General features: G+C 52.5%; 2 protein-coding genes across 19 annotated transcripts in view; one reads left to right on the top strand and one right to left on the bottom strand.

Annotated features, from left to right (window-relative positions):
* Window positions 1-2,663, bottom strand: part of HSF2BP (heat shock transcription factor 2 binding protein) — a 90,440-nt gene extending 87,777 nt beyond the window's left edge. For 4 of the 9 annotated variants that reach the window (XM_082393521.1, XM_082393515.1, XM_082393522.1 and 1 more), the window contains exons 1-2: window positions 1,508-1,615; window positions 530-680 (exon numbers count right to left, since the gene is read on the bottom strand). In XM_082393521.1, coding sequence (XP_082249647.1) covers window positions 530-680; window positions 1,508-1,543 — 187 coding nt within the window. In that variant the 5' untranslated portion in view covers window positions 1,544-1,615. Of the gene's footprint in view, window positions 1-529; window positions 681-1,507; window positions 1,728-1,817; window positions 1,942-2,554 lie in introns of those variants that run through there. The other 5 variants (XM_082393519.1, XM_082393520.1, XM_082393517.1 and 2 more) reach the window with 5 other exon arrangements.
* Window positions 2,388-27,791, top strand: RRP1B (ribosomal RNA processing 1B). Of its 10 annotated transcripts, none has more exons than XM_082393501.1 (16): window positions 2,736-2,956; window positions 10,089-10,171; window positions 11,743-11,800; window positions 13,038-13,123; window positions 13,450-13,511; window positions 13,850-13,979; window positions 15,296-15,360; window positions 15,798-15,979; window positions 18,015-18,109; window positions 18,708-18,805; window positions 20,892-20,911; window positions 22,005-22,133; window positions 22,653-23,308; window positions 24,976-25,125; window positions 26,605-26,668; window positions 27,535-27,791. In XM_082393501.1, the coding sequence occupies exons 1-16, from the start codon at window positions 2,827-2,829 to the stop codon at window positions 27,726-27,728; spliced, it is 2,202 nt and encodes a 733-aa protein (XP_082249627.1). In that variant the 5' UTR covers window positions 2,736-2,826; the 3' UTR covers window positions 27,729-27,791. The 10 variants fall into 10 exon arrangements, 9 of the variants coding, with proteins under 9 accessions (XP_082249624.1, XP_082249622.1, XP_082249625.1 ...); XM_082393500.1 differs by having other exon boundaries at window positions 22,002-22,133; XM_082393503.1 differs by lacking the exon at window positions 2,736-2,956 and adding an exon at window positions 6,989-7,420 and having other exon boundaries at window positions 22,002-22,133.

The raw sequence follows: 27,791 nt of genomic DNA, 5'->3' as shown, positions 1-27,791 counted from the left end.
ACAGCTCCAGGAACTTCAGTAGGACTCCTAGACTGATACCTGACACAATGGCCAAGCTCAAATCTCAGAGTCTGAATGGACAAGTCCTAGCAACTTAAATCAGTGCCAGAACTGACCCGTTCCTCCATCGAGAGAAGTATCTCTATAGACACACCTGACCCCCTGCAAGGGTGCTGCATGGCAAAGATCCTTAAGTTACACAAAAAAGACTTAATTTTTGGAATAGAGCTTTTAAATGATAAAGCATAAAATTCTTCCGCCAAAGATGAAAGGGGGAGAAAGGAGAGCTGGTAGCAGATACTCAGAAAGCTGGCAGCCCTTTCCTCCAACACAAATTTGCACACAGCCAAGTTGCTCATCGTGGGCACCTCCCTCCCTTGTGCCTTATCAGACTCTCCCAAACGTAATTACAAAGACGGTAACAGTACCTTAACGTTTATTTATAGTCACTTCACAGCTACGGAAGGCAAACCTGCTGAAATAGACGGCTGTCACCATCAGACACTGCTAAAGATGAAGTAACACTCACTTTTTTCTACAATCTTTAATCTCTGGAAGCTTTCCAGCACTTCCCCGTTTAGTATTCTGGGTAAGAAGTCCCGTATTTGCATCACTTCAGTTGTCAGTCGTTCCAGGTCCTTCTTTCTGACTTTAACAAATTCTTCTTTAGTTCCCATATGCTAAAAGAACAAGCACAGCTTAAGATTACTACACTTGACCTCAGATGACTAAGACCAGCAGCCCAAGTGAGCTTGCCTCCTTCAACACCTCCTGGGTTCACAGTTGTTTCAAAAGCACGTCGTCACCTAACGTGCCCTCCACTATGTCCATTACAGCTAGAGCGTGAAGCCCCGGCCTTCAAATGGCGAGCCAGTTTTTCCAAGCGCAAACGAGGCCCTACTGCTGAAAGCCCAGGGAAACACCAGCAACTTTTTCTTAACGCTCCGCCGGCGCCACGCTAATCAGAAAGAAAAGGAATTTGACTGGATTCCTACTGGGTGCGCCAAGCCCCTTGCTGGCCAGCGCGCTTCGTGTTGACCACAGCCCTCAAGGCTGTCCCGCTGGGAAACGGGGGCACAGGCAGGCTAGGTGACTCTCAGGAACCCCAGGACCAGGGGACACCAGCAGGATCTGAACCCGGATGCGGCTCCAAAGTCCATCCCCCGGCTCGGGCACCACCACGTGCGGCGGCTGTGACAGCCGGGCAACCGTGAGGCGGAACACGCCCGACCCGGCGACAGGGCCTCGCGGGCGGGTACACAGAAGGCACAGGAGCAAGCCCACCGCCCACCGCGCAGCCTCCCGGACACGCACGCGCGGTTTCCGGGGCTGGGGTCGCTGCCCCCCATCCCCGGCCCAGGCCATGCTGTCCGCGGACGACGCCCAGGGCCCTCCCGGGCACACTGGGCAAGGCCCAGGTGGGCTGCGGTGCGGCTCAGCGCGGGGGAGCGGAGGGCGCCACAGCCCGGACCCGCGGGCGGCTGGCGGCCCGGGCACCCACACTGACCCTGCAGCTCTCCTCAGCGCCGCCCACCTCCCCCATGGCCGCCGCAGCCTCGGCTCCGTGCGCCTGCGCGGCGGCGTGCCCTCTGACCCTCACGCCAGAAAGCGCGGGAACGCGTCCACGCCGAGAGTCAGGCACGCAGAGCCGCGAGAGTTGGGCACGCAGAGCCGCGAGGTTCAGGCCTCGCAGAGTTTGGGCAGCCTTCTCTGCGGGAAGTCCGGGGTCTCGGTCGGCAAGATCCCGCGTTGGCTCTTCTGGCTTAGCCGGGATTGTAAACTTGTTAACTGCGAAGTAGAAGGACAGTGAGACCCACGTGTAAGTGTCCTGTGAAATAAATCGAATCAGGCCTCTCCTGTTTGGCGGGGGATGTCAGACCAAGGGGCGATGCGTTCAAGGGAACCAGCGGCCGGCGGCGGCCCGGCACCCGCGCTCAGCCCAAGCTCCATGAGCAAAGGCCGAGGCTTTCCGACCACAGGCCGCTCGGGAGGTCTGGCCCGGTAGGGGCCCTTCGTGCAGCCGGCTGCTACGTAACTGAGACGACCACCATGAACTGGGAGACATCACCCAGTCCATTGCCCTGCCCCTACACGCCCACAGAGTTCGCAAAACAAGGTGCAGCCTGTGCGTTCAAAGGTAACGGTTCCCGCACAACTAGGACTTCGTCTGTCTGAAGCCGGCCGCGAGCCGACACCGCCGAGTCCCCGGCGTGCGTGCCCTCCAGGCCCGCGGGCGGACCCACAAGCTCACGCTCTCAATCCTCGCGGCAGGGACCCGGGCACTGGCGGTCGCCGGTCGGAGAGGTGAAGCCCGGCCCCCGCCAGGGCGGCCGGAGAGAGAGCTGCCCGCAACATCCCGCCAAAATCCCCAAGGGCGGCCTCTCCACCCCGCCCAGGCGGCCCGAGGAGTCCAATGCGATTAAAGACTCGGTGCCGCGTATCCGGGGGAACAGCTGCCGATCGGATGGGGACTTCGTGGAGTGGGCGCAAAAATGCCAGATGACGTAACACTGGCCATCCGTCTCTTCCTGGCCAACACCCAACGCCGGCTAACCTCGCAGTCAACGGCCCCGACCTTTGGCGACCGAGAGACTGCGGAGCCGGGAAGGCGCGACGCGAACCCGAGCTGCGCGAGTCCGCCCGCTGCCCAGGCAGCCGCGCTTACTCCCAGAACGCGCTGCGAGCCGGCGTCCGGCGCCTTTGTGACGCCATCAACCCGCGCGCCGCCGCCCGCCCCGCTGCCTTCTGCGCAGTCGCGGCCCGGGCAGCACGGCGGCTGGCGCTCGGCGGCGGCGGGCTGCGGCCGGGGATGCTCCAGCGGGCGCGATGGCCCCCGCCATGCAGCCGGCCGAGATCCAGTTCGCTCAGCGGCTGGCGTCCCACGAGAAGGGCATCCGGGACCGGGCGGTGAAGAAGCTGCGCCAGTATATCAGCGTGAAGACGCAGAGGGAGACAGGTGGGCTCCCGGCGGTCCGCCGCGCACATGGCGGCCGGGGCGTGCGGGGAGGGGGGCCGGGCCGGGGGAGCCGCCGGCGGAGCGGGGGGAGCGTGCGGCACTGATTCGCACTCCTGCATGTGCTTCTGTGTCCGCTTCCTGCTGGGTCTCGTCCGGTTCTACGGTTGAGGGACTGCGGCCGACAGGGTTAGGTGGTCTGCCGAAAGTCACAGCGAGTGAGCAAGCTGAGAATAGACCCTTTCTGTCCGGTTGGATCAGTGGACTCTCCTGCTTGCTTCTGGTGCGCTCTTCATTGAGTTACGTCCTCACTTGACAAACACCTTTAGGTGCTGGGGTTACAGGAGAGAAGATAGAAACCCTACCCTCGAGGAACTTGTCCCGGGAAATCCAGGGAGGAATAGATAACTGAAACAGAGCTCGTATAAGTGAGGTAAAGAAAACGAAAACCAAGGAAAGAGAGAGTTCCTCTATACAGGCTGTTCCACGGAGGCCTCTCGGGGTGACGTTCAACAGGTCTGAGAGGAGGCGAGAGGGAAGAGCTGGAAGGTCAGTAAGAGAGGGTGAGGGTGTTAACAGATGAAGTTGAAAAAGTAGGCAGTTGCCAGGTCACACGGGGCTTTGTGGTTTGGATTTTAACTGCAGTGGGGTGCCATTGACGGATTTTGTTACCTGATCTGTAAACCCTTGAAGGCATGAACTACTGTACGCAGTGGAGGTTTTTATTGCACTGAGATAAAGTCTGATTTGTTTATTGCTAGTATTAATACTTTGAGTCTATTTGAAAGAATTGATATTATTTATCCCTGTACTGACATCCTTAGTTTGTTTTATTTTGACGAGAAATCACGAAAGACTACCCAGGAAAAAGAAAATACAGTTTCGTGGGAAGTCTGCTAGAAAGAGGAATGAAGCCAAGCTTTCTGACTTCGATTCTGTTAGGGGTCTCCCCGACAGATTTAATTTATTCTTATCCCATATACATATGCTAGAGGTTCCTAACCTTAACCTTCTATCCCAGACCTTTGCTGTTTTCAGCTCAGTTAGGCCCTACTCACCTGACGTCTCCACCTGCATGTCCTCAAACTCAGAATGCCCAAAAGTGACTCATTTTCTTCCCTCCAGAACCTCCTCTTCTGGTGCTTCTCTGTTGCCCGTGGTCTTTTTAATTTTGGGGCACACTGCGCGGCATGCGGAATCTTAGTTCCCTGACCAGGGATCAAACCCACAGCCCCCGCATTGGAAGGCAGAGTCTTAACCACTGGACTGCCGGGGAAGTCTCTCGTGCTCTTTTATTTTGGATGCCAGTTCCCATCCTCCACTCAGACTCTAGCTGGACACGTGCATTGGCCTGGGCTACTCTTCCTCATCCTCTCCCTGCAGCCTGCATCCACTGTCCTTTGGTCTTCCCTGTCTCCTCTCCTGAATTACTCTGCCCTGACTGAAGGCCCCTCCATCTCATCTAGACTTACGCACTTGCTTACTTCCTGGCTGATCTGACAACTCCATTTGGGCCCCCCTTGAACCCATGCTCCACAAACCAGCCTGGGCTCATCTTCCTAAAACAGCTGGATCACATCACCACCTTCCTGGAATTCCAGGTCTGCGGACCGTGATCTGTCCTCTCTTTCTCCCCACCTCAGCCCCTGTGTGACTGCTCCACACCGATTCCTGGTGTACAGTGCACCATTTATCACCTCTACCTTCACTTCTCCTGTTCACTCAGAAAAGGTTCCCAGCCTTGATGATCCACTCCCAGCATTCAGTTCACCATCGCTTGCCCCTAAATTCCTTACCTATCACCTCACCCTGCTCCTCTAGGATTTGGAGATATCCAGTATGTCTCTGTTGTGGCACTTAGCTACACTGTTTCGTATTATCAGTAGATGTGCCATTCTCCCCCCAAAACACTGTAAGCTTCCGTCTGTTTTCCTAGCCGGAAGTGGGCGCACACCCAGACATACGAGGGCCTTCCTGTGTACAGGAACAGAAGAGGGACCAGATGCAGTACATTTGGGCTGAGGCAGCCAGACAGAGCCTGGTGCTCAAACCCCTTTGGTGAACAGGCTCAGGGTCCGAAATGCCAAGGTGATGCTGAGGGAGGAGGCCGGGGGTGTGTACCAGTGCCCGGGGTCTGGTCTGGTTAGTGCCCATCCCACCTGAGTTACTTGTCCTGTACTCCTTTTCACCACCACGCCCACACTGCAGGGAATGTAGCGGGCCTTCCAAAAAGTAACTGCAAAGTGAATGTCTAGACAGTGATGATGGGACAAAATAAAACTATCTGCCACAGCTGTGCTCGTCAGAATAGAAACACAAGTTTGGAAATAACTTGGCCTGACAGTGAATCTCATTGACAGACTCAAGTTTTCTGTGTCGTCTTCGGCATAGTAAAGGCAGTCTGAAATTTTACTCTTGCTGTCTGTTAGCAACACAGAGAGCTTCGTGATTTCAAAAACAAATTGAAAATCTTTGTAGAACTTAAAGCAACTCAGTGTTGCTCTGCTACTTTAAGTGTTCCTGTTGATCACTCACAGTTGTAGAATAACCATGGTTTTATTCACAAGGGCTCATTTCGTCCCTGTTTATTCATTCATATATTCAGCAAACGTGTGGAGCACCTCCTCTGTGCTACTATTATTTCGTGCACTACTCTTGGCACTGGGAGTGCAGCGGTGAACAGAACAGACAAGCATCTCTGCCTCTTTTATCCATTCTGCAGGTTAAGCATTTAACATCCAAAATTGGGATAAATTTTAAAATCAACCTTGTGACAGTTTCGTTTGCGTTCCTGCTTTCTCTTGGCAGCACATAAGATAACAGTACATCTTACAGTTGATGGTGTCTTAGAGCCAATAGCAGTTATGGGGGAAGCAAGTGTTTCTTCATACTGGCAGGGTTGGGGTCTCTCAACTCAGTAGTTAGAGAAACGGGGAGCTGTGGCTGTTTCCACACAGGCGTGGGGTCACGTGTTACCGGCTAAGCTGCCTCCTGGGCTGATTCGTGATGACAGCAGCTGTTGGACTTGCTGTATCCACGTCTCACTTTCATGCTCACCTCATTCATTCTGGAGCAACTAAACCTATATTGTTGTTAGAAACTTAGTTGTATTAAGTTTAAGAAAGTCAACCCCCAAGAAAAAAAGACAAATCCAAAAAGTAATTGTGGGACAAAACTGCTTCAGATATGTCGTACTTCATCTTCAGGGTCTTGAAGGAAATTAGATGATGAGCATTTCTCTGTTTTGCTTTACATGCTTCAAAGATTGGTACCTTGTTTTTACCAGTTAAATTCCTGGATGAAAATGAGGGATATATATGTATATATATATGTTGGAAACAGATGTTTTTTAAGGGAGAAGAGCTCTACTAGGCTATGGGTAGAGAACATGGGACGATCACAGTGATACCCGCCCACCACGTAGTGCTTTGCTCTTACAACATGCTTCTCATTTGTACACTTAGTTTTGACCCTAAGCATGAACCTGACACGTGTCACAGGTGAGGAACAGGAGGCTCAAGGCCTTTCTAGGAGTGACAGCCAGGAAGGAGCTGACCGGGGCCTGACCAGTGCTTCGCTTCCGCTGTACTTGGTTGCTCCACGTAGGATGAAAGTCAGAATACGCTTTCACGTAAAAAGGGGCTTTCAAGGAAAGCCCCTTTCCTGCCCGCTGTCCAGGATCTGCTCTCACCTGTTTCTTTGTCGAAGTGTGCTGTTTTCCCTCACAAAGGCCTCTGTAGTGCACCCTAGCACACCTTTGCCTGGTGCAGGTGTGGGTCATCCAGAGATGCTTGAGCGCCTCCCAGGATCACTTCGAGGTGGTCTGACGTGCTGCTGCCCTTAGCGGGGCCATCTGGAGGTGAACACACACTGTGCTCTGTTTAGTGAGAAGGCTTCTGAGCTGGAGCACACACGCCTGTGCGTTTCTCTATCACACGTGAGTGTTGTGTAAACACACACAGGAAAGATGCCACCAGGCAGAGAGCAGTGGTCCCTCGGGGCGGGGGGGTGGGGACTGGGTTTGGGAAGCAGTGAATAAGCCACTTTCAATTGTGTACTCTGATATAGTATATGACTTTTTTGCCATAAATGTTCTTATTGGTTAGGACTCTTTTTCAGTTGGAACTTGACAGAATATCCAAGCCACACTAGTTTTCAGGGGAAAAAAAACCAAAGCACAGCTTTATGCAGGAGCTCCACTGATGGCACCAGAGCCCAGCTTCTCTGCAGACAACTCTGCTGCCCCCTGATGCTTCCATTCTCAGACAGGCTCCCAGCCGTGTGGCGGGGTCCAAACCGTGTCTTCTCTTCAGGTCTCCCAGGAGAGATCACGAGTCTTTCCTGAGGCCTGAGCAGGAGGATCTTGTCCAGCAGTGGCGTGACCGGTCCTTTCTCGCGCCAGCCCTGTGGGCACGGGGATTCCTGCTGCTTTGGCATAAGCCCAGCTGGCTGCTTCCCGCCACGTAGGTGAGCCCTGCCCAGCCCTGCCTTGAAGGGGGGCAGCCCTGGAGGGGGAGACCGTGTAGCTGCTTGGCAAAAACAAGGATGCCCAGTCCCAAGCCTCATGCAGGAACTGGTGTCATTTAAATCCTGTTTCATCAGTGGTCGTGCTTTTCCAGTTACATTATGATGAGTTTTCTAAACAGTAAAAAGAAAGAAAACAGCCCGTGATAACATTTTGATAATCTCATGCAGTTCTTTTTTTTCTTCTTTTAATTAAGGAATATTTCAAGTACATAATTTCAAATATCAGTACTTAGCTTCAGTATTTATTCGTTACCTGGCCGGGTTGTCTAATCGGCCCACTTCCTCCTTCCCACGAGATTCCTGGGAAGCAAACCCCCAGCATCTCATTTCATCTCCTGATACCTCAGCGTGTATCTCTAAGATAGGGACCCTTCTAACCTAACCACAGCACCATTATCACACCTTCTGAACATTTTTCCTTAATATGAAATATCCAATCTGTTGAGTTTTTCCCATCATTCCATAGATTCTTTATGACAAATCAGAATCCAGACAAGACCACCCATTGCGTTTGGTCGATATGTCTACAAATATCTTAAATTCCAGCAGGCTTATCCTCCTTTTTTTCCCTTGCAGTTTATTCAGGGAGGAACTGGGTCATTTGTCCTATAGAGTTTCCGACATCTGGGGTTTTGCTGGCTGCATCCCATGGTCTCATTTGACATGTTCCTCTGACCCCTATATTTACTGCAAACTGGTATTAATAGTTAAGATTTGAAGTAGTGTAGATGAGCTTTTTCGTTTTTGAGAGAATACTTAACAAGTGACGCTGTGTTCTTCCTGTTGCATCACATGGGACATCTAATGGGCTTGGGTGTTGTTGGTCTGACTCATCCATTCATCATTCATCCATTCATCATTCATACGCTCCTCAATATTTTTTCACCTAATATTTTAGCAGCCATTGATGATCCTTACCCAGATCCACTAATTCATTAGTCTTTACATGATTGGTTATAAACACAGGTGACTATGACAAAGTTACTACGGTCGTGACTGCAGTTGGCTCTGCTCTGGTGGCACTTATCACTTACGCTATAGCTGTGTAGTCGGGTGTGGCTTATTTATTACAAGATGGGGAGGAAACCGGTTGGCACATCATTCGCCCGACCCCTAAAGGAAAGACACTTTAATAAACCAACGTTACTGTAGTTTCTGGTGAAGTGAGAGCCTATCACAAAGAATCAAAATGCACTATAATGAAATTGTTGGTATGAGAAAGGTCTTTAGTAACCTGGAAATCAACACCTATAAAGCTCTAAAGCATTACTCTGAATAAAATAAATAAACCTCATTCTATCAAAAGGGATCTCTTTATCACTTTTAACTTAATTATGCTTTGGAGTATTGAAATCACGTTGATTTCAAATACATACTTGTTTACACTCACCTAGCTTATCCTTTGCTCCTCCAAAAGCTTCTTCGTAGTACCTAGTAATATTTCTAGTGAAATATTAATAAAGACCATTTGTAACAGTCATCAAGGCTTGAGGATTCTGTTTGTTCTCCATAGGCTTGGAAACTGCAAGGGTGTACACTACACTTACCTGATTTTGTGGGTTCTTATTGTTACTCAGCAATTGTTCCGTGACACCTGGGGTCCACCCAGGAGACAGAAGTCTGTGTGCAACTTGTGGCTTGGCCATAGGCGGTTCAGGCAGAGGTGGGGGGCTTGAATAATGAGCGAGAACAAGGCTGACCAGGGTGATGCCACTTAAAACAAGACCACGCTTGCCCAGTAAATGAAAACTAACCAGGAGAGAGGGGGATCAAGGTACAGCCGAACGTCCGATCCTTAAAAAGGTCATCTTTGGGCTTCCCTGGTGGCGCAGTGGTTGAGAATCTGCCTGCCAATGCAGGGGACACGGGTTCGAGCCCTGGTCTGGGAAGATCCCACATGCCGCGGAGCAACTAGGCCCGTGAGCCACAATTACTGAGCCTGCGCGTCTGGAGCCTGTGCTCCGCAACAAGAGAGGCCGCGACAGTGAGAGCCCCGCGCACCGCGATGAAGAGTGGCCCCCACTTGCGGCAACTAGAGAAAGCCCTCGCACAGAAACGAAGACCCAACACAGCCATAAATAAATAAATAAATAAAATTTAAAAAAAATAAATAAAGCAAATAATTTAAAAAAAAAAGGTCATCTTTGCAAAAATATCCCAAAGCTTTGCCAGTTTCCCTGGGCTAGTTGTACGGGACCTAAGCAAATCCTTCATCTTTTGTAGGATTTGCGGTTTTGCTTTGCAAGACCAGTGAAAATGTTGGTGTGCAGGGTGAGGTGCTAGTTTTAGGCAGAGGGCCACTTGGGGGAACTCGTAAATGACCACTGAATTAGTTAATGTCTTGTTGTGATGACATTTGCTTCTTTCCTCAGATAATAAGAACACGCCACCACTACCGCCCTGCCCCATAGCTGATAAAACTGCCTAATTTATGTGTGTTTGTTTTGTAACAGCAACAAAATGTATGCTTCACATTTAAAAAGACATTTGCAAGTGAAAGAATGAAAACGTATGCAGTATTATTTTCACGGCTTATGTGGCAGTTCTAAACTTAGACAGGAAATGTTTGGACTCTAAAATAAGATTTTTATGCTGTTTTACCCTCTAGGAGGTTTCAGCCAAGAAGAACTTCTAAAAATATGGAAAGGGCTCTTCTATTGCATGTGGGTGCAGGACGAACCCCTTCTACAGGTAATCTACAGTTCCCTTTGTCATATGACTGGATTTTTGGCACAGGTGGATAAGAGACCTGCCCATTTTATGCTGTATCCATCCCTAATGTACGGAAACAAACTGAAAACCATTGCTTCAAGGGTTCACTTTCTGACCTCTTGTCCGTGTAGAAGGGGATGCAAGCAGTGAGGTTAATTATCTCTTCAAAGAGCAAAGAAGACACATAAATTAGATTATTTCTCTGTCACAGTTTCATAGGTTCCACAGTAGGTTTTATTTATATTATTTTAAAGTTTCTGTTATATCTTTTATTATTTGTGGTCAGAAACAGCATGGCACTAGTCTAAGATCTTGTGAGCTACCCCGGCTCCAGGCCCACCTCTGCCACAGCTAAGTGGGTGCCCGGGACTGGGCAGCCCCCATGCTGGGGGCAGGGTCTTTGTAGAGTGAGCAGCGGCCCCGGATCTGATGGCCTCACCCGCAAAGGCAGTGGAGACTTGTCACCGGTGTGCGTGCTCACCTGGACCCCTGTCTGCCGAGCGCACCGAGCCCCGCCACCAAAACTATCAGAGAAAATGGTTTAGGCTCTTTAAGAGCTTTGTTCTGACGTGTAAAAGCAGACCTGCCTTTGCAACAGTAGAGGGTCAGCCTTAGGAAACGCTGTTTGCAGCCCCCTGACACGTCGTGGGTAGGTTTTACTCGGCTGGGTTTTACCATGCGGCTTTGCCACTTCCCCTAAGCCGTGTAATGACTCACTTTGATTTATTGCCTTTATTCCACTGAACATGTTTTGAGTAGGATAGCGGAGCAAAATATTTTTAAGTTACATTCAAAGTAACAACCAACAGCTTTAGTGGAGGAAGAAAACAGATGAAAAGGAACATCACTTGCAAGTCTGGGAGTTCATTCAAAATGCGTAAGAAAGACTTGAGTCCAGGTAATATCGACAAGGATTGTTCTTTCTTTCTGTAACTCATAAACAGTTATTTTGTTGACACTCCCCAAGGCAGGTTTCTTCATAGACCGAGACACCAAATTCTCCCCAGCGAGCTTGTGTGGCTCAGCAGGACGGGCTCTGCACGTGGCATTGGATGCCCTTAACCTTTCCCACCGCCCTGCCTCTGCAGCCTGTCTCTGAGCAGGCCAACGAGAGGACTTCTGGGTTCCACACGGAGCCTTGTGGAGCGACAGTCCCGGTGTCTGCCTGCCGGCAACTCCCCCTCATTGGCACCTGTGTTTCCATTATTTGGGGGTTTGGATGGAATCTCAATTCAAGTTGTATTTTGACAGCCAGGACTTGTTGACAGCTAGTGTGTTTCTTCTGTAGGTCATTTGAGCGCATAGCTAGAGATGACTTGCGTAAGCGTGCGGCTTAGACAGTTCTCAAAGGCATGTTGAGTTGGCACAGTGGTCCGTCGAAATTGGGAATTTCACATTTGGTGAAATCCAGATATCCAGATACACTCTTCTTAGTGGAAGTGACATTGAGAACAAGAGCTAGAGACGCCCCTCCCCTCAGGCCGTGATGCTGTCGTCTCAGTGGTACCACGCAATAACCCCGATGTTTTTCCCCAACCCCACCTTTGCAGGAGGAGCTAGCGAACACTATTTCCCAACTCATCCATGTTGTTAACAACTCAGAGGCTCGTAAGTCCTGATATTTTCATGACTTTCAAAACTTCCTTGTTCATCAGATTTGGTAACTTGCCTAAGAAATCTAGTCAATATTGTTTCTTCTCCTTCCTTCAAAGTTTCCATTTTCCAATGGGCTAGCTTCACGTGAACCTGGGCTGCTAGTGTGTAAATGTCAGGAGACAAACCATCCCATGGGGAAGCTGTGTTAAACACACTGAGAGGGTGACGAAGGAGGTGTCCTGTGGGACACCACATTTGGCATCTCAAAAATTTCAAAAAAATATTTTAAGAAATAGTCCTCCAGAGTTTCCAAATCCTGAGTTACTTTAGCACTCTTAGAGGCTGTGTGTGAATATGCTGGTGTTTGCAGTAACCTCTGGATGTAGAGGATGGCTTATCCTCCTTAAGACTAGAGCCGTTTAAGGTCGTCACTGGTAACAAGCTGTAAAGTAACCCCTCTTGACCAAAAAGAATAAACAAAGGGAGGAATTAATTATTTCCGAGACATTCAGGCTTTGATAAGTTACAGAGGAAGAGAAAGCAGAATTCGCTTCTTTTGCTCAGCCCTCCTCAGAACACAGCCATCCACTGGCCTTATTAACCCTCAGTGGTTCTCTGGATTTTAGCAGGGTCTCAGCTGACTTCGTAAGGACCAAAATTCTACACATGGAGTATACTGTAGCTTTTCATATATCAAGAGAGAATTGTGCAAAAAGAAGTAAATCAAAAAAACCAAATTATTTTGGGGTGAAAAAGTGCTAATTTCATGGCTCAGAAGAGAAGAATAGAATGTTTCGTTAGAGCTCACCCAGCTGACACTGAACATGAAAAAAAAAAAAAAAAAGCCGAGTTTCTACATGGATCCTGCAAGTGTTCATCAGAATTAATGGCTTTGGATTGACTGTTAGGTAGAGACGGGCTTTGAAAAAGGGCCAGTAGCTGTGGCTCAGGAAATCTTTTGATTTTTAACAGAAACGTGGCTTTGCAGTGGATAATGAAACACTCTCCAGACAGCATTCGAGTTGAACATTAAGATATTACCAGCCTTCCTGTTATTAAAATATGCTTTTATTTAAATGTAAAAGAAGTTATTGAGCATACTTAGTTACTGACCAGATTTTCTAGCTGCCCAAGAATTCTTGAGAAGAGTGAATAAACAATCCTAGTCTGTTTCCCTTTGTTACTTTCTTGCTCTGTGGTAACATGGTACCCTGTAAACCAAGCGTTCAGAGCCTCTTGTTCACTGCAGAGCACCTGTTCCTCCAGACCTTCTGGCAAACCGTGAACCGGGAGTGGCCAGACATCGACGGGCTGCGCCTGGACAAGTACCACATGGTGAGGGCCCAGCCACAGCCCCTTTTCTCGGGGCCGGGGGCGGGCAGCAGCTGGTGGACTGTGCCAGGGTTGGTTGGTGCGGTGCACGGTGAGGTGACCAGCGGAGAGCGTTGGAAGATGTGCTCAGAGCCGTCTGTTTTGTCTCTTTCAGCTGTTGGGGATGAGTTTGGGGATCCTTAGTGAGCAGTTTTTGTTCTAGAAGCTAAACATGATTATTGCAGAAGCTTTTTCACTTGGGGGATGCAGGCCATACCAGTCACTCCGCTCAGCTGATGGGTATTTCTCGCTTTCCCTTTCTTTGTAACAAAAGTTGTCTGTCTTTATAGCTGATCCGTCTGGTCCTGAGGCAGTCCTTTGAAGTTCTGAAGCGAAACGGCTGGGAGGAAAGGTTGGTAAACTATTTGGGTTAGCGTTTGGGGGCCTTAAAACTTTTAAGGCACTAGTGTGGTTTCAGGTGTTTCAATTAACAAGTTTGAATCGCCTGATCCACGCCTTCCACTCTGCGTACCAAGAGCAAAACATCCTTACGCGTGGAGAACTTCAAATCCAGCAGAGCTGAGCACACGTGACAGTTAGCATTTTATACTCCTTTCAGTGGTTGTCAAACTTTTTCCGCCTCGCATTGCTTGTTAAGCAGGGGGGCATGAGAGTGTTGCCAGTTTCTCTGGGGGAAGAGAGGCTGTTGGCAGCTGGGGTTAACAGAACCGTGTGTGTTGTTTCCTTTAGCCGAATCAAGCTTTTCCTAGACGTCTTGATGAAGGAGATCCTGCATCCTGAGAGTCAGTCTCCGAACGGAGTGAAATTCCACTTCATTGATATTTATCTGGATGAACTGTCCAAGGTGGGAGGGAAAGAGGTAAGAAGTGGGCAGACACCCTGCAGCAGTGTAATGTGGCCACAGCTCCCCCGAACAGGCAGGGCCTTGGCCCTGCTCTGAATGTTCTGTGAGCTGGGGGTGAAAATGCTTTTTGCTGGCGCTTAGGGTTACCAGCCACAGTAGCAGCACGGATGGGTCAGCCTTTCTTTTGACGTAGTTCTTCCCCCATCTAGGAATGTGTCCTAAGCAGGTGATGGGTCATGTGGATAAAGATTTATGCAGTAAGGGTGTACATGGCAGTCTTATAAAACAGAATTGAAAACAGCTTATGCAGTCCAACGAAGGATTCTGTAACATGAGGAAATGCTCGTGATGTTGAGTTTTTAAAAAGCATTGAGGGGGGACTTCCCTGGTGGCGCAGTGGTTAAGGATCCGCCTGCCAATGCAGGGGACACGGGTTCGAGCCCTGGTCCGGGAAGATCCCACATGCCGCGGAGCAACTAAGCTCGTGCACCACGACTGCTGAGCCTGTGCTCTAGAGCCCGCGAGCCACAACTACTGAAGCCCGCGCGCCTAGAGCCCGTGCTCCGCAACAAGAGAAGCCACCGCAATGAGAAGCCTGTGCACCGCAGCGAAGAGTGGCCCCCGCTTACCGCAACTAGAGAAAGCCCGCGCGCAGCAACAAAGACCCAACGCGGCCAAAAATAAATAAATTAATTATTTTTTAAAAATCAGTAGGGAGACATCCCTGGCGGTCCAGTGGTTAGGACTTGGCGTTTCCAACTGCAGGGAGCACGGGTTCCATCCCTGGTTGGGGAGCTAAGATCCCGCAAGCCATGAGGTGCAGCCAAAAAATAAAAATAAAAAGCAGTAGGGAAAAAAGGCCACAGACAAAGCTGGGCAAATGGCGTGGCTTTTTCAGTATATATTCATCTGTGAACAGACAGGGCTAGAAAGGAAATACACAATTTTTAGCACGCCGGTGATTATCTGAATTTGGGATTAGGAGCAGTGGTTTACTCTCTTCTTTCACGAGTGTTCTGCGGTGAACATTTGTTTTTTAATTCCTTCACCTCAGTGTCTGGGAGTGTCTGAGTAGGACTTCTCCGTGGAGGAGGGAGTATGTGTTGGGAACGCTGGGAGGGGCAGTCTTCTCTAGTCACTGTGCCGAGATGCCCAGGTGGCTGGATGGCAGCCATGACCTTCAGCGGAGTGTGTTTCGGGTGTTGTGAGACACGTGTGGGTCTGATTCAGTCTGTGTGAGAAACGCGAATGGTTCCTTTCTCAAGGACACATCAGAAAGGAGAAAGGCTCTTTTTCTCCCCCTCATTGTTTTTCCTCTTTCTAAATTACAGCTGCTGGCCGATCAGAACCTCAAGTTTATTGACCCATTCTGCAAGGTGGCCGCCAAGACTAAGGAGTAAGTAGTCCACGTGTGTTTTTACTGCTTCGGTTGGTGCTTCATTATGGGAGGTGGTGGTAAAATTGTAGGTGCAGCATGGCGCACAGGCCCTCCAAAGCTAAGAACAGCTGCGCGGCGTTGGAAGGAAGCTCTGAGTCATGGCTGGGGCCCCCAGCGGCTCTGGGGACCTCGCCCTCCCATCGCCCGGGCTTCCTCCCACCCCCGGGCCCTCCGCCTCGGCACACGGCGCCGAGCTGGCCCCTGGCGGCTGCAGCTGGTTGGCGCGGGGGTGTGGTTAGAAACGCGGGTGCCGGCCGCTGGTCCCAGCGGGTCCCGGGGGGGCTGGACGGGGTGTGCGGTGACTTCCTCCACCTCCCGGCCCTCTGTGCTCCTTTAGGGAACCAAGTCCAGGCCGACTGTTAACCACACTCTCTCTGCTGTGCTTCCGCCCTCAGCCAGACTCTGGTACAGACTATAGCTAGGGGTGTTTTTGAAGTCATTGTAGATCAGTCTCCTTTTGCACCTGAAGAGACGGTCGAGGAACAGAAAACCAAAGTGAGTGACAGTGACCTCTCTGAGGAAGAGACGTCTGGAAAGGAGATGACGTGGAGAAAAGCAATCAGGAGAAAGAAAACAGGTAACAGAATTTACTTGAAGAGTCTTTCTTAGGTAAAGTTCACTCGAAGGAACACTTTTTAATACATTTGTTGCCAGCTCACTGACTACACCCTGGAATTCATCAGAGGTGCCTCTGCCTTGGCCGCCACCTGAGAAAGGAAGTAGGGCTGTGTTTAGACACTCGTGGGGTCCAGGGCCCCTGGTTACACTGGGGCTCATGCACAGTTCTGCAGTTCCCAGGGTCGCAGGGCTTTCTTCGAGGGTTTTGTCATTTTCATTGCCGTTGCTTTGGGTTCTGTGTGTTTTTGTTGTTTCGGCTTTTTTTTTTTTTTTTTTTTTGGCTGCGTTGCAAGGCTTGTGGGATCTTCGTTCCCCGAACAGGATTGAACCCAGGCCCTCGGCAGTGAAACCACCGAGTCTTAACCAGTCTTAACCACTTGGCTGCCAGGGAATTCCTTTGGCTTTTTTGATGTGTTTAAAAATCCTAATGTGGCCTCGTGTCTGTAAGAGGGTCCCTGACGGGAGACCTGATTTACTGTTGCATTGGGAACGCATGCTTGTTTGTGCGGCCCTCCTTTCTGTCTCCGAGTTCCTCCAGGGTTCTTTTCCTTCGGGTGTATAAATAAGCACTGTGGCTGGACCCTGTTCTCAGCGCCGTTTGTATCCGTGGGAATTGCGCGGGGCATTTAAAATGCAGCCTCATCAGAGCTCACGGTGGTTTTCAGCATCTTGGTGCCACAGTGTCAGGTAAAGGGCTAGTTCAGGTTGTACCCGTGCTTTTGAAATGTTCTAGAGCCATTGAAAAGGAAAGTTTTCAAAAACTAATAGAGAAAATATAATTTTTAAATTTTTTTATAGCAGGACCAAAAAACTGTGTAGAAGGTGCCTGATTTGTATATTTAAACATATGCATATAAACACGTATGTATGTATCTGGAAGGATATGCACCAAGGTGGTAAGAGCTAGCCCTGCGTGGCAAAATTGTGGGTGATTTCTATTTTCTTTGTACTTTTGTCTGTTTTTTCTAAGTTTTCTTCAATGATCATATATTCTTTAGTCAGGAAAAGACAAATCTTTAAAAAAGAAAAGATAAAATATTCTAATTGTAAGTTCAGCACGAGAGACAACTCACTGAATGGCCTTGAGCACATTTTGACTTGGCTGTGGCCCGCCCCTTCCGCCACGTCTGTGTCTGAACTAGAGCCGTTCCCCCTCTTCGCTGAGCGCTTCCCAAGATTCCCCCCCAGGTTTTTCATCAGCCGCTTGTGGGACCCGCCCAGTCTTCACCCAGTCTTCTCCGGGCTCTGCCCTGAGGCCACACCAATCAGGAGCTGATAGGATTCCAGAGACGGGACACCTTTGAGAGCTTGTGTGATTTCAGTAGTAATTTCTCTCTGCTTCTCCATGGGCTTTAATGCTCTTTCGATTATTTCTTAAATGCCAGAGTCACGTAAACATCAGCCTGTTGTGTTTCCTGAGGCGGCCCCCTGAGAGTCAGTGTCCTACTGTAGAGAGCTCACCACAGCCTCAGCTTCCCTGAGACTAGCGACAGACCCTGTCTGTCCTCCTCCCACTGGCCTGAGCCCCGGCCCACAGGTTTCCCGTCCACCTCCACTGCACTCCACAGTGGGGTTTTGTCTACGATGTAATTAAAAGGCAAAATGTGTGATTTCTCCCAGGTTTGTGTTTTTTTTTTTTTTTTTATGTCCCAGGACTAAAAAACCAAAACATCTTTGGGAGATTATAAATGTACTTGCAGGGTTTTGTCTGTAAAGAAATGTCCTTTTTGGGACTTCCCTGGTGGTCCAGTGGATAAGACTCCGAGCTCCCAATGCAGGGGGCCCAGGTTCCATCCCTGGTCGGGGAACTAGATCCCAAGTGCCTCAACTAAGACCTGGCGCAGCCAAATAAATAAATAACTTTTTCTTTTTAAAGAAAAGAAAAAGAAATGTTGTTTTTCACTAAGAGGCACCTAATTGGACGGTAGGTGGCTCCTTTGGGGGTAGCCATGGCCGCGTATTTGAGTTGTGTCTGTGGATGTGTTCCTTGATAGCACTGGGCAGATATCACTCCAGAAAAGAGGAAGTCGGTGAGGAAGGCGGACGGGACGGCGGCGGAAGCGTGGAGGACGCCGGGCTGCTTCTCCAGGTTGGTAGCAGGTGTTGCTTTTTGTAGAATATAGGTTTGCTGTGGAGCCCCCTGGCTGCTGGGGAATTGGGGTCAGAGCTGATTATACCACATGCCTAATGCGTAAGGTTTTTTTTTTAATCCCTCAGTCACTGGTGTCGCCTTTCTTGTAATGAGCTTATTGGAGACAAAGAGATTTAAGTACGATGGCAATTTGAAAGATGTCAGTCTTCGTTCTGGCCCGAATTACGAAGATCTGTTCTGTCCCATGCAACAAAGCGAGCCCAGTGGTACTTTTCAAATAAAGGAGGTTTACTACGTTACCAAGTACAAATCGAACATCTAGATTAAATTTACAGAACAGCATACCCAACTAAATTTTCAGGAAGAAGAAAGAGAACAAATAAAGAGTAGCTTCTTCTGAGAACAAATAGAAGGAAGTTTTCAAAGGCAGTGCTTAGGCTTCTGGCTGGCAGGCCTTAGGCATGCTGTGCGCACCATCCTGTTGGGGGATGCTTCCAGAATCCCGAGCTCTGGGTTTCCTGTCTCTAGTTGATGTGACTTCCAAGCCAGGCAGCGTTGTGCTTCGGGCTGATGTTCAGTTTTTCTTCTCACGTAGTTTGACTACAAGGCAGTTGCTGACCGACTCCTGGAAATAACCAACAGGAAAAACATCCCTCCCTTCAACAGGAAACGTCTCTCCAAGCTCATCAAAAAGTAAGTGATCGGGGAAGAAGGTTTCACCTGATCTTCGTTCGTGTTCAAGTCCAGCGCTTTGGTTTCTTGGCGTGAGATGAGCTGTCCCCGTGCTTAGCTTTCTTCTGGGCCCTTTAATGTTATCACTCATAGCCTTGCAGTGCCCATACGCTGAAAGAGTCTGTGAACACAGCCGCCCCCTGCCCCTCAGGTTCATTCTGCGGAGGCGGCTAAACCCACCTCTTAGCTGTTTTGTGACGATGTAGAAGGAAGCCTGTGGAGAATGTGTAAAGTCTACTAATCAAGAAATTGCAGTGTGGTTGGGGTAGCGGTTCAGCTATTTCCCCCTCCCCACCCCCCAGCTCCCAGTTTGTCTGCCAGAAGTGTGGTGGTGACACCATTACAACCATTCAGGTAGTTCACCGTGCAGCCCCGGGGCTTGTGACTGATGACAGGTAACAGCTGACCTTGATCACACACTCTGTGAGCCGACCCTGTTCTGAGCACTGCACGTAAATCGTTTCATGTTCAGGAGAGCGCCCCAGGCCAGCTTCTGTCACGGCCCCATTTAACAGATGAGTTAGCTGGGGCACGGGAGGCGACCGATGGCCCGGGCTCGCAGCCGCCAGACGCAGCTGGACGCGGGCCGGTCTGCTCCCCGGCGCTGCCGTGCGGCGCACGCGCCCCCCACGCGCACACGCCCCCTCAGGGCACACGCATCCTCACGGCACACGCCCCCTCACGGCACACGCATCCTCACAGGACACGCCCCCTCAGGGCACACGCATCCTCACAGGACACGCCCCCTCACGGCACACGCCCCCTCAGGGCACACGCATCCTCACGGCACACGCCCCCTCAGAGCACACGCATCCTCACAGGACACGCCCCCTCAGGGCACACGCATCCTCACAGCACACGCCCCCTCAGAGCACACGCATCCTCACAGGACACGCCCCCTCACGGCACACGCATCCTCACAGGACACGCCCCCTCACGGCACACGCATCCTCACAGGACACGCCCCCTCACGGCACACGCATCCTCACGGCACACGCCCCCTCAGAGCACACGCATCCTCACAGGACACGCCCCCTCAGGGCACACGCATCCTCACAGGACACGCCCCCTCACGGCACACGCCCCCTCACGGCACACGCATCCTCACGGCACACGCATCCTCACAGGACACGCCCCCTCACGGCACACGCCCCCTCACGGCACACGCATCCTCACGGCACACGCCCCCTCAGGGCACACGCATCCTCACGGCACACGCCCCCTCAGGGCACACGCATCCTCACAGGACACGCATCCTCACAGGACACGCCCCCTCACGGCACACGCATCCTCACAGGACACGCCCCCTCACGGCACACGCCCCCTCACGGCACATGCCCCACACCTCCTTTTGTTCTAACGCAGCTGTCGTGTAGAGCAAAACACGGCTAGGCTGTCTCCCCTTGGTAACAAAGCAGAGAATGGAATGTAAGTAGAGATGTAAGCTTTTTCAGCCTTAAGAAACAAGAAGAAGATTTTAATTTCTCCCTTTCACTTGGATGTGCCAAGACAAATCTTTAGATCCTTGTGTCGTTGATGATATGATGACACTTGAGGGCAGTTTTGTCCTTTGTTTCTCGCCCTTGCCTCACACCACCTTCCTCTTCCACCTTCCCTTCTGGAAGAGAAGGAAGCTGAGTTAACAAACTCCAAATGTCACTTACCCTTTAAGCTTCTATATATAAGATGGAAAACAACAAGGCCCTACTGTATAGGGCAGGGAACTATATTCAGTATCGTATTATAAACCATAACGGTAAAGAATGTAAAAAAAGAATGTATATATGTGTATAATTGAATCATTTTGCTGTATAGCAGAAATTAATAACGTTGTAAATCAACTATACTTCAGTAAAAATATATTGATAATAAAACATTCAGTTGTACGCTTTAAATGGGTGAATTGTTTGGTATGTGAATTATATCAATAAAGATTTTACTTTAAGAAAAGACAAGTATCACTTATATTTTAAAAGGTTAGTGCATATGTTTATAGAAGACAGAAAGACGGGGTTTCTCTAGGAACCTTTCTTGTTTTCTGTTTCAGATTCCAAGATCTCTCTGAAGGTGAGGAAAATGAGAAGATTATAATTGGTGATGTTCTCAATAAGCGTGGACCCCACAGAGGGCGCTTGTGCCAAATATTGAAAAACAGGGTTGAGAGACATGAATTGAAAGCATGAGAAAGTAGCCTGCTCAGCTGAGCAGAGGCCCTCGCAGGAACCCGGCGTCGGGTCTTTTCCAGCCCGCCGCCCACTCCCCGTCCAGAGACCAGCGCGGAGCCAGACGCGGGCTCTCCCTGTGGGCGCCAGGGCGAGGGCTCGAGCCCCTGGGGCAGGGTGGATTCTTCATGAAGAAGACAAGCTGATCTCTCAGAGTCCCTTTCATTTGCTGTGTGATCAGCCGTCCCCCAGGGGAAGCTGCTGCCTGTGAGCTTGGTTGCATTTGAGCCAAGTGGATGGTCTGCTGCCCCCGTCCCTCGTGCACGCGGGGGGCTTAGAACTGGAGGGCCCTGCAGACCTGGCTGAGGTGTGGAGGGTGTCACCCCAGGTCTGCAGTCCCTTGCCTCTTCTGAGAGATCCACGAAACTTTTTTTTTTATATATATATATATATAAATTTATTTATTTATTTATTTTTGGCTGTGTTGGGTCTTCGTTGCTGCGCGCGGGCTTTCTCTAGTTGCGGCGAGCGCGGGCTACTCTTCGTTGCAGTGCGCAGGCTTCTCATTGCGGTGGCTTCTCTTGTTGCGGAGCACGGGCTCTAGGCACGCGGGCTTCAGTAATTGTGGCACGTGGGCTCAGTAGTTGTGGCTCGCGGGCTCTAGAGCGCAGGCTCAGTAGTTGTGGCGCACGGGCTTAGTTGCTCTGCAGCATGTGGCATCTTCCCGGAGCTGGGCTCGAACCCGTGTCCCCTTCATTGGCAGGCGGATTCTTAACCACTGCGCCACCAGGGAAGTCCCCACAAAGCGTTTTTCAGTCTGTACTTCCTGTGTCCCAGCTTTCGGGTTGGGGTCGGAGGAGTAGTGAGGGGCCTTATGGCAGAAATCAGGGTTAAAACTCTCCCCTCGTGATGTGGGGAGGGGCGTGGCTCGGAGGCCCTGGGGACAGAGTGGTGCCGGTCTCAGAAAGCTGACCAGAAGGGGCTTTGGTGTCCAGCAGGCAGTATCTCTCACCTCAGTTTTGCTGAGGACACTTCTGCTGATGAAGATGACCAAACCCTCAGTCAAGGGAGGCATAAGAAGAAAGGGAACAAACTTTTGGAGAAAACGGACATGGAAAGAGGGAGAGGTGAGCCGCCAAGCCCGCAGCCTGCGAGGGCGGGGGTGAAAGGGGGGCGGCGCGGGGACTGCCTTTGCCATCCACCCGGGTCATCGCAGAGCGGAAGCCGTCGCTCTGAGGGGCTGGCTGAGACAGAAGGTCTGTCCGAGTGTTTTGCTGTTCCCTGTGGAACCACGTTGAGCCTCCCTAGAGTAAAGGCATTTACTGACCCCTAGTGGAGGAAGTGGGTGGGGACGTGGAGATGTTGGGTGGACACTGCCCTTCGGAGCATTTGTTTTATTACTGGGTCTGGGCCTGAAAATTAGTAGAAGTCTGAACACTATTTCAGATCCATTTATATCGAAGCTGGCCTCAGGAAGGCTTCCAGTCACAGCTGGCGCAGGGAAGAGATGGGGCCAGGGGAGAAAGCTCGTGGGGTTCGAGGGCACGGAGGAGGACCTGCTGGGAGACCGTGGGGATGTGCCCTGGGATCCCCCCGCGAGGGCGGCCTGGGCGCCGGGGCACTCACTGACCGTTTTGTGTCTCTAGGAATGAAGTTCTCTCCTGCCGAAGAGGAGGAGGGCGCTGGCAGTATTCCAAAGAGAAAAAGGAAAAAGAAGAAGAAGAACCACCTCCGGCCCGAACACTTTGGGCCCGGTGGTGAGGCCACGTGTCCGGAGCAGAATGGCAGCCGGGAGCCGGAGGCCGGTCCCGAGAGAGCCCGGGAGGCGAGAGCCCGGGAAGCGGGTGCAGCCGAGCTGGGGACGGTGGCCACGCCCGGCCCCCAGGAGCAGAGCGGCTTGGAGCCCACCTCCCTGCACAGCCGGAGGAAACGACTGAGGAAGAGGAGCCTGAGGGTCCAGGTGGAGGGCCCGGAGGGAGCGGCCCCGGCCCCGGCTGGCGGCGCCCCAGTCCTGAAGAGGAGGCGGGAGCTCGGGGCCCTCCTGGTCAACGGCAGCGGCCCGCCCACACCGGCCTGGCCCCTGCCCCGGAGGGAGGGCCCTCCAGCGAGCCCAGCAGACAGAGGGGACTGCCCTTCCATCCCGCCCCAGGGCGGGAAACTGAAGAAAAGGAGGGGGGAGCCCGGCGGCCTTGACCTCTATGACCCGTCTGCTCAGAAAGCTGCCATTTTGAAAAAAAGGAAGAAAATGAAAGAGATGTCAAAGTTGGCAGAGCACAGAGGGGTCAAGCTCGTCCAGGCTCTGGTAAGGCGGCTGCGCCCAGGGCGGGGGGGCTGGAGCTCCCCGGCAGGAGTGTCAGCGCCCTACCTCCTCAGCCGCATGGATGGGCAGGGCAGGGGACAGCCAGCCCCTGGCCCAGGGAGCGGTCATGGCTCCGGACAGCCTCTACCAAGGAGCAAGCAGTGACCCACCTCGGTGGCTTCCTCTGCTTCCCCCCCAGCCCCCACCCCTCCGGCTACGCAGAGGCCAGGGCGGGGCCAGCCTCAGGCTGGGGAACTGTCCCAGTGGCCAGTCCTAGCAGATAAACAGGCAGGTGTGTGTCTCCATCACACGCTGACCTCATTTTTCTTCTTCAACTCACGGCCAGCCCTGGGCTCCTTTGGCAAAGGCAGAAGCCCCAAATTCTCTTATCTCACTGATGTTTTGAATGAAAAAACTTCTTGTCCACTTGGATCTCTAGAGCCACCTATAGACGGGGACCTGGGCTCTAGGTCTGCGTCTCGCACCCTCCTCTCTGGACGTGCAGTGCGTCTGTGCCAGTGGTTGGCAGACGTCGTCTCTCTAGCACACAGCCCGCCAGCGGCGCCCGTGCCGGCCTGGCTGCTTCTGCGTCTCACGGCAGAGCTGAGGAGTGTGACGGAGACCTCACGGCCTGCAGAGCCAGAATCGTTTACTCCCTGGCCCTTTCCAGAACAAGCTAGCTGACCCCTGCCCAGCGCGTGTATCTGCATCTCCTGCTTTGCAGCAGTTAAGACATCAAGGCCCTTGTCTACGGAGCTTGTGTGGACGGGGTTAAACGCTGCTTTCAGGCCTCAGAGTGCAGGATCCCGAAGTGGGTCTGTAGTCGGTCTGAGCCAGGGCAGCAGGGCACTCAGCTCGGATTCAGGAAGTCTGTTCTCACCTCAGGCCTTCGCTGACTGCCAGGTCACCTGTGTCACCTTCTCTGGGCTCTGCAGCCTCTGCCCTTCACCCACTAGTCACTGATGCTCTTTCTTCACTAAGAATATCAGAGGAATTTCCTTCTCCGAGTCTCGTTTCTCTGGCCCCCAGTAGCCCTCGGAGAGGATTGGAGTGGCTGCTAAATAAGTCACAGGGTCGAGGGAGGTTTTCCTCCCCAAGGGGCGGCGTGTCTCGTCCATGTCTGCGACACCGTGGGTCCTGGCCAGGAACACCACGGACTTGCCAAAACCACCAGTGGGCTGCCTTGGGCTTCCCAGACCTCTGAGACCCCAGGAATAGAGCGGGGCCGCTGTGGGGTTGTCAGTGTAAAACATCCAGGGGACATTCTGTGTCTGCCTGTCACGGACCCACAGAACCTGGTAGCCTCACACTCTCCCTCCCGTGCCAAGCTTTCCGTGGGCAGCGATGTCTGATCAGAAATGAGAGAGTGAATTACCGCTTAGTAGATGGTGTCTGAAAGGCAGAAATCTTCAGAACGTGGGCATAAGTTTGAAGATGGGTAAAAATGGGTTCTCGTGGCTGAGAAGGTAGACCTCTAGCCGTCGGCATGGTGCCAGCGTGGGGAGGCGGGCATTCGTGTGTGTGTGGCGTCTGCTCAGGAAGCGAGGTGTTTGCACACCTGGAACAGGAAACGGGGGGCTTGGGGTGACTGGTAAGCGGGTCCCACGTTGTGTCTGCTCGCTTCCCGCGTTCCCGGGTGGCGTGACCCGCATCTCGCCCTCTGCACACAGGGGAGTGGTGGGGCGCTCAGCCCTTTGAAGAAGCAGCTGAGGACCCAGAAGGACTTCATGAAGTTGGACGCCGCCTCCTCCCCGAAGCCCCTGTTCTTCAGGAAGGCCAAGGGCAGCGGGGCCGCCACCTTGCCAGGCCCCAGGCTGCAGGTACCTGCCCCGCCGCCCCGCTGTCCCTCTGCCCCCCGGCCCACCACGGCCACCCGAGGCACGGACAGGGGCCCCGCTTCCGGCCTCTGCTGCTTCCCGCGGCGTGCCGGCCTTGTTCAGGCAGCCATTCCGGCCCCGGACAGCCCCAGGGCTCAGCGGGGAGCTTGAGGTGCGGTCAGTGACACCGTTCCGCGTCGGCGGGCCTGGGGTTCCATGTCCGGGAAGTCGCGGGACTAGGCAGCGAGGGGGAGGACGGAAGCTCTGGGGAGTCTGGGTCTGCAGATCCGCCTGGGACACGAGGGGAGTGGTCAGAGCGAGTCGTGGCGGTGGGAGAGAGCGGTCCCTGTTTCAGGGCTCAGGAAGGCAGGGCCAGCCGTGCCAATGCCCAGGCCGGGCCGCTGGGCGTGCGTCCGGTCCACCCCCAGGAGACAGAGGTCCTGGCGGAGCCGTTGTGGCGGGCAGGCCGAGCTGGCCCTGCTGGGGACACCCCGGCAAGTTCACATTTAAATAGCATCCACTCGAACCAGCAGGGTGACCGCTGCCTGTGTTTATTTTTTTTTTATTTTTTATTTTTTTAAAGCAGAGGTTCTTCTTTTTTTTTTTTAATTAATTAATTTATTTATTTTTGGCTGTGTTGGGTCTTCGTTTCTGTGCGAGGGCTTTCTCTAGTTGCGGCAAGTGGGGGCCACTCTTCATCGCGGTGCGCGGGGCTCTCACTATCGTGGCCTCTCTTGTTGCGGAGCACAGGCTCCAGACGCGCAGGCTCAGTAGTTGTGGCTCACGGGCCTAGTTGCTCCACGGCATGTGGGATCTTCCCAGACCAGGGCTCGAACCCGTGTCCCCTGCATTAGCAGGCAAATTCTCAACCACTGTGCCACCAGGGAAGCCCCTGCCTGTGTTTATTTTAAGGTATTTTAGGGATATTAGTTCAATGACTCAAGGCTCACACAAGCCAAGTCCCTCTCTTAAAATGTTGATATTAAAGCAAAAATGGTATAAAGTAGAATTATGGGATTCACACAAATTTAGAATTCTGAGAAGGATTTGATTAAGTGCTTCATAACGCAGAAGGGGGATGCTTCTAGGAATTTGGCAGATAGGAAGCAGTTATTTAATTTTGATGAATTGTTAGAAGATCCAATCCGCTTGGAGTCCGCCTGCACAAGAAGTTGGGAAGTGCCCGTCCATTACCCCCAGAAGTCAGGTGCCATGACGGGAGCGGGCCCATCGCTCCCCTTACGTGGTCACGGCGGGGCTCTGGGACGAGGTGGATGGAGTTAATGGTGAGCTTTCTCTCGTTCCTGGGAGGTTTCAAGCACCGTAATTTTGCTCTGCTCTCCTCCCCGGAGCCCCAGTGACAGGCGGTTACTGCAGAGCGGGGCTGGCCCGCCAGTGTTGGGCCTGCGAGGCGGCCCCATGGGCTCTCGGGGCGGCTCAGCCGCTATCCTTTACTCCTCTCGGTGTCGTTTTCTTCCGCAGCCACACGGGACACCGTCCAGCTCCAAAAAGGTGACGTTCGGGCTGAGCAGGAACACGACGGCGGGTGAGTCGGCGTCCGCTCTGCGGGGCGGGGAGGGCCTGGGCCCGTTGCTGGGTCAGCGGGCAGCCCCCGGCTGGGCTGCTCACGGGGCGGCGGGAGGGCCTCGGCTTCCAGGCCTGCCTGCCCTGATGCAGAAGCCCTGTCAGCCCGCGGTCTGGCGGTCTGTCCTGCCTCCGCGAAGGTCTGCAGGCTGCCTGCCCCGGGGGAGAGGGGAAGAGGGGCACGCTTGTCTTACCGCTTTCAATACGGGTGTGATTCACTTGCTTTGCTTTGTCTTTCAAAGGAGGAAACTAAGGTTTTTACAAGTACATAATGAGTTTAGGTCCTGTTTTTAAGGACCGCAAGTAAACTGTGTGTGCGCGCACGTGCGCGTGTGTGTGTGTGTGTGTGCACACACGCACGCGTGCAGAAGGGAGGGGCTGTCTGGAGAGGACCTGAGACGCTCTCATCTTCAGCGCTGGAGAAAATGGGGGGAACAAATCCAAGAAGGAAAGGCTCCTCCTTCAACTGTCTAAACCTGGGGTTCATCCCAGACCCAAACTGGAGGTTCACCGAGCGCCCATGTTCCGTAACCACCCCCCGCGACCTGGCCCGCCTGGCGCTCCCCCACGTCCATGCAGGCGGCCTCAGGGCGTTTTCCGTGGAGGATTAAAGCCCGAGGGAAGGAGCCCCCCTGGTGACTCCATTTCCTCCCGGGCTCTCGGGCCCTCTCTGCGGGCCTGGCAAGGCACCGCCCTGCCCGGGAGTGAGCTCACGGCTCGGGGCCTGCGGGAGCCTGCGCTGCCGGCAGCACCGAGATGGGCGGGTCGGCAGGAGAGAGGAGGCGTGCGGACCCTGTTAACCTGTGGCCTTGCTTTCATCCGGGGCAGAATTCAAGAAGACGGACAAGAGCATCTTGGTCAGTCCCACGGGCCCCTCCCGGGTGGCCTTCAACCCTGAGCAGAGACCCCGCCACGGAGTGCTGAAGACCCCCAGCAGCTCGCCGGCCAGCACGCCCCTGGGGGCCAAGAAGCCGCTGACCAGCGTGCCAAAGGGGAGGCCGACGGCTATAGACTTCTTCTAGGGTAGTCAGTCCTTTCAGAGACTGCTTTTGTACAGAGTATTCTATAAATTACAACGTTTAAAA

The sequence above is a fragment of the Balaenoptera borealis genome (assembly GCF_965194805.1).
Source record: "Balaenoptera borealis genome assembly, chromosome: 5".
NCBI classification, from domain to species: Eukaryota; Metazoa; Chordata; class Mammalia; order Artiodactyla; family Balaenopteridae; genus Balaenoptera; species Balaenoptera borealis.
This window is presented reverse-complemented; position numbering and strand designations above follow the sequence as displayed.